Source organism: Doryrhamphus excisus, chromosome 22 (genome assembly GCF_030265055.1).
Source record: "Doryrhamphus excisus isolate RoL2022-K1 chromosome 22, RoL_Dexc_1.0, whole genome shotgun sequence".
Lineage (NCBI taxonomy): Eukaryota > Metazoa > Chordata > Actinopteri > Syngnathiformes > Syngnathidae > Doryrhamphus > Doryrhamphus excisus.
Window position 1 is genome coordinate 3451412 of NC_080487.1, and position 9219 is coordinate 3460630.

The 9219-nt window shown below is 41.7% G+C and overlaps 1 protein-coding gene across 2 annotated transcripts; it reads left to right on the forward strand.

Annotated features, from left to right (window-relative positions):
• The first annotated feature begins 265 nt into the window (after nucleotides 1–265).
• Nucleotides 266–8785, forward strand: ercc4 (excision repair cross-complementation group 4). Of its 2 annotated transcripts, none has more exons than XM_058061308.1 (11): nucleotides 266–3346; nucleotides 3433–3613; nucleotides 4331–4526; nucleotides 5168–5375; nucleotides 5458–5638; nucleotides 5900–6037; nucleotides 6117–6221; nucleotides 6548–7127; nucleotides 7458–7550; nucleotides 7634–7746; nucleotides 7810–8785. In XM_058061308.1, the coding sequence occupies exons 1-11, from the start codon at nucleotides 3170–3172 to the stop codon at nucleotides 8541–8543; spliced, it is 2706 nt and encodes a 901-aa protein (XP_057917291.1). In that variant the 5' UTR covers nucleotides 266–3169; the 3' UTR covers nucleotides 8544–8785. The 2 variants fall into 2 exon arrangements, with proteins under 2 accessions (XP_057917291.1, XP_057917292.1); XM_058061309.1 differs by having other exon boundaries at nucleotides 267–3346; nucleotides 5900–6031.
• The last annotated feature ends 434 nt before the right edge of the window (nucleotides 8786–9219 follow it).

A 9219-nucleotide genomic window follows, 5' to 3' on the forward strand; every position in this document is an offset into this window, starting at 1 on the left:
CACCCTGGACTGGTCGCCAGCCAATCACAGGGCACATATAGACAAACAACCATTCACACTCACATTCATACCTATGGACAATTTGGAGTGACCAATTAACCTAGCATGTTTTTGGAATGTGGGAGGAAACCGGAGTACCCGGAGAAAACCCACGCATGCACGGGGAGAACATGCAAACTCCACACAGAGATGCCCGAGGGTGGAATTGAACCCTGGTCTCCTAGCTGTGAGGTCTGTGCGGTAACCCCTAAACCACCGTGCCGCCCTATTTGGAAAGTTATGCATGAATATTTGTATGGGAAATATATATAATGTTATGTTTAAAATCTCTCGTTGTGGAGTTGGAGCATGTTCTCGTGCTTGCGTGGGTTTTCTCCAGGCTCCATCATACCATCATACCCACGACACCGCATCCGTAAAAAAACGGATGGATGGATCGTGAAATGATGTCGTTATTACACATGACTGAAATAATGGCCTCTGCTCTAAAATACGCCGTGCTGCAATTAGTCACCGGATGCTCCGGATGCTTGAATTCAATTAGTACTGGCTGATTATCTTTTCTGGTACCACCATGGGTCCGGTGCCATGCGGTGAAGTTCATGGCTGGCGAGGCGCCGACTCCTTAGGAGGGTATTTTTATGTTTACACAGGTTGTTCATTAAGTGGATAACAAGAAAAACAAGATAATAATTCACTTTTGGTCAAAAGGTCCGACTAAAACCAAAAACAGACTCTAATCCAGGGGTCTCAAACTCGCGGCCCGTGGGCCAAATGCGGCCCGTGAGACGCTAGTTTGTGGTCCCCCACCTTGATACCAAAGTTTAATGTTGAAATGACAGCTTAAAGCTGTGTGCACACCGGACACAATTAACATGATTTTGCCCCGCCCATACTGTTACCCTACCCTGTTACCCCGCCCTGTTTTGCTTTGGATTAGCAAAGAAGCTAAAGGCTTATGACGCTGGGTACAAATAAATGCAGGAAATGATTTGGAATAAAACGGAAAATAAACGTCAAGATAAAGCATCTCATCAAACATGTGGTTTCTTACGTTTTTCTTATTTGCTGTTTTATTATTATTTTACTTATTACTGATTGATTGATTTATGTCTTTATTCTTAATTTGTTTATTTATTTTTTATCTTATTTTGTGTATAGAAAAATAAAAATTAAGATATTTTTTAGAACAGTGGAATGTTTTATCAGATATTTTGGTGTGGAAAACCGGAACCAAAGTACTGAAAAAGTGTTTTTTTAAAACCTGATGCGGCCCGGCTTCACCCAGAACCTAGCTCCGGTGGCCCCCGGGTAAATTGAGTTTGAGACCCCTGCTCTAATCCATTCCGACACCAAACCATTTTAACACAAAACACATTGTATAGACATGCAGATGGTACTTATTGTTGATGAGGACTTCCTGTACCAGACATCCTGAGGAGATTGGCAACTCAGACGCCATCTTCAACTTCAAAATTGTTTAGCCACTTGATTCTGGATGCCTTAATTGTACGTGCCTTACTGGCTGCTGATTTTGTCTTGGCCACGTGCTCCAAGATGGCTAAACAAACCAAGCATAAATACAACGCGCCATATTTCATGCTAACCAGGCAGGCCAATGCAAACCAAGGCAAAATTTTAGCATACATTTTGAATGTTAACCAAAAAACTAAGCAAGTTTATGTATATTTTCTAAACATATTACTCTGTCCTTCTCCAGGAAAAGTTCTGCTACTTTGTTGTAAAAGTTTTCTGTTGAGCTTGGATATGAAATCTGCCATTTTGACAGTCAATTCATTAATTCAGTGGAGTATAAATATATATTTCATGCATTTCACTTAATGTGTGACATACATTTGAGCTGCATGGGGCTGGCTTTTCCTCTCTATGGAAGGACAGTAACAACTTGCACTTTATAGCTGCTCCTTCACGGAAAGTTGGGGTACTAGAGTACCAATCACTATGTTTCAAACAATTGTTACTTTATCCACTGACTTCAAATCCTAATGACCTCCAGATATAAATCATGTATGGGATTAAAGTCGCTTGAATTCATGGTGGCAACTTTTTAGTGTTCAAATACCCTGTAGAGTTCCAACACTTTGCTTTGTCCTGTCAAGGGCGAGTTGATAAAACAGAAAACTAAGATAGCGTTAATGGAACAAACCGAAGCGACTGCCTTTTTTTTTCCCACCGCCAGACGGTTGTTTGTCTGCACCATCATGCTGGCGGCGAAGCTGGCAAGAAGGTGGGCCGACACCACACGGATCCACATTCTCATGACATTCTCATGCAAGTCAATTACAGTGCTGTCATTGTCAGCGCCTTAGAGGGATAATCCGCCCAGAGATAGGTCTGCATTGTCGCTATAACCACATGCTCACGGAGCTCACTCTGCATTTGTGGAGTAGATGTACACTTTTCACACAATTTCAGCTGCTTTTCATTTTCTTGGTATTTTTTTTTTTGCGAGTGCTACAACTGGGAGAATCAATTAGCGTATCAGGAACACAAAATACTAGAGATTTGTACTTCTTACTTTACACACACACATAGAGAGAAGTTCTCCCAGGTCAGCTCAACTGCTCCTGAAGGTCCCAAAAAACACATTAGGCAGGGGTGTGCGGCCCGGGGGCCATTTGCAGACCACGGCATATTTTAAAAATGTTAACGAACAAGAGTCGCTATATTTTGAGAAACAAGCAAAACAAATTAAGGTTAAGGTTGGAAAATTAGATTGTGAAAAAATTTACAATACACTCCAAAGTGGTTTAAAAATAATAAATTTACAAGAAAGTTAAAATGCATTTTAAAATGGCTAAAAGAAAATGAATAAAAAGCAGAAATTACATAACTTAAATATTATAAACCAAAATGTCATTTGCTGGGTTGAATATGTTCGATGTTTTTAGGTTCTGTTATGTCTATTTCAGATCACTAAAAACTACATGTTACAGCATAGAAGTATAGCTTCTGCATAAATATTTTTCACCAGTAGATGGCGTGCTGACGTTTTTTCAAATTCCCCTTTCTTGCTCTTTTAGCATCACGTGACCGGAAGTGCTTCGTCAAAACAACAGGCGCCATCTTGCTGTAGATAGTAGCTAGTTTTTGTTATGTTTTGTACTGTTTTTAGCTGACTCTGGCAATTCGTGTCTCCGCTTCCACCATGGCGGGTCCTCTGCTGGAATTTGAGACCGAAATGTTCCTGAGTTTGTTGGGCAGCGACGGACTGCTAGTGGTGGCGGAAGGGATGGGAATAGACCGCATCCTGCTGCAGTTCATGCGGGTGTACTCGGAGCAGGGCAGCCTGGTTCTGCTGCTCAACACAACCACACCTGAACAGGTCGGCAACGGGCTCATTTAAGTTAAAAGTACGACAAGTTATACTTTTAACTGCGCCGGTTCACCCGCGTTTTTTAATTCCATTAGGAATACTTCACGGAGCAGCTGCGAGTAGAAGGAGTGAGCCACTTGCCCAGGACCGTTACCAGCGAGGTCCAAAGTAGCGAACGATACAACGTTTACACCGATGGAGGCGTACTGTTTGTCACCAGTAGAATCCTGGTGGTCGACTTCCTGACAGACCGTATCCCTGCCCATCTTATATCCGGTAAGCGTGCGTGCAACACGGGCCAATGGAGCTCTGCGGATCGATCCAAATATGGACATTATCGATACTAGCGTGATTGGTTTTCAGTTATCTATATAATATTACTATATTATTATTATTTATATATTATTATTTTATATAATATTAGTTAGATTTTATTTTTAAAATTAATATAATATTTAATAAATAGATAGAAAATATACTATCTAATAATTATTATATGTACAATTTAATAACAAATATAAGTATTATGAATAGTGCTGCAATAATTAAATGAATACATGTATATATTATATTAATATAAAACAAATCTTCAGTCTTTGTAACAATAACAACAATAATAAAGTAACAAAAACAGCTCGTCCTCGTAGGATCACAAGTGAGCAGGAGCTTATTCCAGCTGACTTTGAGCAACTGTTCACACCAATTTAGAGTCTCTGTTTAGCATTTCATGCATGTTTTTGGAGTGAGGGAGGGAGTCACACTCTAAGAAAACCCAGGGTAAAAGACCACAGGAAGAGTATGCAAAATCACTTAGTACATCTAAGCATTACTGTGAAAAGACCCAGTGTCTGTATGTACTCTTTGATTGTTCAGGTGTACGTTAAGCTGTGTCTAACTTAACAGCATAGAGTAACTGACAGAGGTAATGTCTTACCTTTTACCTTTTGAAATCAAATGCACATATCCTTTGCATTCTCTCCACTTCCTGTCAAGGCATCCTGGTGTACCGCGCTCACAAAATCATTGAGTCCTGTCAGGAAGCGTTCATCCTGCGCCTATTCCGACAGAAGAACAAGACAGGTTTTATCAAAGCCTTCACTGACAAAGCCACTGCCTTTTCCTCGGGGTTCTGCCAAGTGGAGCGTGTGATGAGGAACCTCTTTGTCAAAAAGCTCTACCTCTGGCCCAGGTATGTACACCCCCAACTGAGCTGAGTTTCTTTGGAGCGCCAGACCTGCATTGTTTTGTGCACGAAAGAGCGATTGCAATAAGTAAATGACATGCATTATTTTGGAGTCTTTTCTATTGTACTCACTATTCTAGTGGTGGTAATCAAATGTAACTGTCAGTGAATCCCTAACCCAAGACATGGGAAACCTGAATAAAGCAGACCTCCGGCCTCTCTCGACACCTATTTTTTGTATTTTTGTTCGCTTTGTTGTGTCTTTATACCCTGTCACATAACTTCATTTTAAAAGGTTCTGCCAAAATTGTCCAACTTTTATGACAATTTACCTTGGTATAAAATGTTTCATGTAAAAGTGCTTTCATTTCTACTATTTTAAAACTTAAATTAGCATCTGAATAAACGGAAGGTCAAACAATGTTCTTTTTAAAGTGGACCTATTGTGCAAATTTTTCGACCTTTTGTATTGAGTTATATAGCACGGAATCTTAATCCTGGACTGCACACATCAGTGAAACGTAAAGAAAGGAAACAAATGCAAACATTGTGGGCTTTCCAACAGGCCCCACTGTATGCATTTCTGCCTTCACACTATTCTGACCCCCTCTCGTCCTTCTTTCGCTCTTCTGTTCTACATTCAACAGGTTTCAAGCTTCAGTAAACACATCACTAGACAGACACAAGCCAGATGTGGTGGAGCTCCATGTGTCACTGACGCCGACGATGAGGGCCATCCAGAGCTCCATCCTGGACATAATGAGCGCTTGTCTGAAGGAGCTGAAACGCTACAACCCCACCCTGGAGGCTGAGGATCTCTCCTTGGAGAACACGCTGAGCAATGCCTTTGACAAGGTCGCTATCATCTTGGTTCAATCTGCGAATGTAAGAATATTTTCAGCTTCAGACTTATTTTTACACCTTGTCAATCATGCAGACCATCCGCCATTACTTGGACCCCTTGTGGCACCAGCTGGGATCAAAGACAAAGGCACTGGTTCAGGATCTGAAAATACTCAGGGTTCTGCTGCTCTACCTCACCCAGTACGATTGTGTCACGTTCCTCAACTTGCTCGAGTCCCTCCGCTCCAGCCAAAAGAACTTTGGCTCCAACTCAGGTAATTTAAAGGGTGGTGTTAATGTGTGTGTTGGTTCGCATTATTCATTTGTCCCAGGTGTTTGAGAGTCAAACGCATCATCGACAGGCTCCGTTGCTGGTTTCGGTTCCGGTTGCAATTTTGTTAGCTAGTATCTTCATTAGAAGCTAAGGAACACAGTTGGACTCATGTCATACGTATATTGATTTTTTTTATACATTCAATTCCAGGTTTCAATGTGTGTCTCCAATCAAGGGCTTAAACATTCTTCTATCTCCTTAGGGTGGCTCTTCCTGGACTCCAGTACTACCATGTTCATGAATGCGAGGAGCCGAGTTTACCGCATCACAGAAAACAAGAAGAAACTTAAAGTAGGTGCCGAAGCAGAGAAAAATCATCCATCCTCCACCTCAGGTGACGGTGAAGAGACCCCATAAATATTTCTTCAGAAGACATTGAATGATGGCTAATGAGATCGCTAACAGACTGTGTGTTGCAGGGGTGAAGCGGGAGCTCGTGCTTGAGAAGAGTCCCAAGTGGGATGCTCTGACTGATGTCCTGCAGGAGATTGAAAAGGAGAACAAGAGCTCTCAGTGTGAACAAGGTGAGAGAGTGTGTTGGCGCATTGGTCTGTACTGCCGTTTTAGCCCATTTAATAATAATAATAATAATACATTTGATTTGTATAGCGCTTTTCAGAGTACTCAAAGACGCTTTACAGTAGAGAAAAAGAAATAAAAAATAGAGTTGAGTAAAAACAGAGAAAAAGATGCATTAAAATACAATATCCACACATTCATTCAGAGCTAAAACAAGGCTAAAAGCGGGACGGGGCGCAACAACAATTATTTCGTGTCATCATTTTCATGAGGTATAGGATTGTTTGAACAGGGAATATCAACATAAAACCGTGTAACAAATCACCTTTAGGTCGCGTGCTGATCTGCGCGAGTGACGACAGGACTTGTGCCCAGCTGCAGCAGTACATCAGGCATGGTGCCGAACGCCTCCTGAACAGACTCTACATCCGCACCATCGCTAAGCGAGATCCATCAGCTCCCTCTGGTTTTGAGCTGACAACACACAAAAAAGGCAACGGCTACCTCAAAGGCGTCTCCAAGGGGAAGGAGCCGAAAAAAAAGGAGCGGAAAAAAAAGGCCACCAAGACCAGGCCATCCCTGACCTTGACTCAGATGATTGGGGAAGAACAGCCGCATGAACCAGTAGCGATGGGCAGCAGTGAGGATGACATGCCTGTAGAAGACGAAGAATCAGCAGTTGCATCGGAAGAAGAGGCTCTGAAGCTCGATTTGTCATCTGATGCTTACTACGCTGTGCTGAAGGAGCCCCTGATGGTCATTCACCCCCTGAAGGGCTGCACCGACCCCCACAGCCTGACTCGGGTGCTGCATGAAGTGGAGCCCACTTTTGTGGTGCTTTATGATGCCGAAGTCAGCTTTGTGCGCCAGCTGGAGATCTACAAAGCCTGTCGGCCTGGAAAACCACTCAGGTGTGTGAGTAGAAGGTCATTAACAAGGTTATTACCTTTATCGGGGTATGTTTTTATCAATATTGTTTGTGCTTTGCCGTCATACCTAGATTTTTAGGCCTGTTACGATGACAAATTTTGCCAGGCGAATCTTTGTCCTACACCGGTTACGTTTAATGAGGTGTAATGTATGAAAAAACAAGATGGTGGACTGAATGACTGACAGAAGGGTTCACTCAATCCGTTCATTCCGCTATAGAACCAACACGCCCAAGTGTTGAGACAGAAGAACGAGGTGAACCCTCTTGTCATCCAGCCTGTTTGGTAGCCTAATAATCATTTGTCCCCTAGAGTGTATTTCCTCATTTATGGGGGTTCGACGGAAGAACAGAAGTACCTGACTGGGCTGTCCAAGGAGAAGAAAGCCTTTGAACACCTCATTAGGTCAGACTCATGTTCACAGTTCATTTGAATGTGTTCCTGTTGGTGTCAGCATCTAACTAACGGGTGTCCATTCTTTTTTGTAGAGAAAAAGCCAATATGGTCATCCCAGAGGAGAGAGAAGGCCGAGAAGATACCAATTTGGACCTTGCCAGGAATTTAGAGCCTGCCAATGCCACCACTAACACTCGCAAAGCAGGTAAGTTTTTTTATATGCCTATAATGTCTGATTTTGTCTTGATGGGTATTTGTGTTTATTCAGGGGGTCAGGACCAGCCCAAAGAGCCCTCGCGGGTCATTGTAGACATGCGTGAGTTCCGTAGCGAACTTCCCTCCCTGCTTCATCGCAGTGGCCTGGACATTGAGCCCGTCACTTTAGAAGTCGGTGACTACATCCTGACGCCGGAGATATGTGTGGAGCGCAAAAGCGTCAGTGATCTCATCGGCTCACTGCAAAGCGGTCGCCTGTATACCCAGTGCCTCTCCATGAGCCGCTATTACAGGAAACCAGTGCTGCTCATCGAGTTTGATCCAGCAAAACCCTTTTCCTTAGTAGCCCGGTCCGATTTCCGCCACGAGATATCGTCAAATGATGTTTCGTCCAAACTCACCTTACTCACGTTGCATTTCCCACGCCTTCGCATTCTGTGGTGTCCCTCCCCGCACGCCACGGCTGAGCTCTTTCTGGAGCTGAAGCGAGGTCGTTCGGAACCAGACGCCGCTGCGGCTCAAGCGGTCACCGCCGAATCAGACACGGTGGCGGAATCTGCAGAGCTCTACAACGCCGGGCCTTATGACTTCCTGCTCAAGATGCCGGGGGTCAGCACCAAAAACCTTCACGCTCTTATGAGAAACGCTGACAGCCTGGCTGATCTAGCCAAACTCAGCCAGGATAAGCTAGCAGATATACTTGGCAATGCAAACAATGCTAAGTTACTCTATGAGTTCCTGCATAATGTTGCAGGTGTTCAAGCTCCGGCACACAGGATCAAATAAAGGCCAGTCCTTTTTTATCACAGGATGATTTTACATCTTATGTATATATTATATTATATATATATAAATATATATAATATATATATATATATAATATAATATATATATATATTATATATATAAAGAATGATTTTGTCCAATGGGAGTCATGGAAGTGAAGTCATTATGAATACATGTTATAAATTTGGTTTATTTTTATATTGAGAAATTGATTTATTCAAAATAAATATGCTATTTTTTTACATTTGTAGTGTTGTTTTAATATTAACTTACTGTATGCACCCAAAATAGTTTCTTGACACCAAATTAGAGAAATTTTAATGTAAATTAAATGTAATTTAATATTTTGTTATGAAGAATTGCACAGCTATGTAAAATTTAATGAACAATCTATTTTGGCTTTGAATTCAATATTTGGCACAAGAGTTGATTTGTTTTAAATAATTGTAGATTATTTAAAATGCATGTATGTAATCCAGTATATGCTAAGATATCCGAACAAAACTACAGTTTAGCTTTGGGTAAGTAATAAAAAAAAGTAATGTGTAACATTAATTGTGAATACTTATTTTTAACAATATGCCGAGGGCCAATACTTTGGACAACTGTGATATATTTTAATCTATGTATGATAAATACAAATATATATAGTATAATAGCTATAGTAAAGTATACT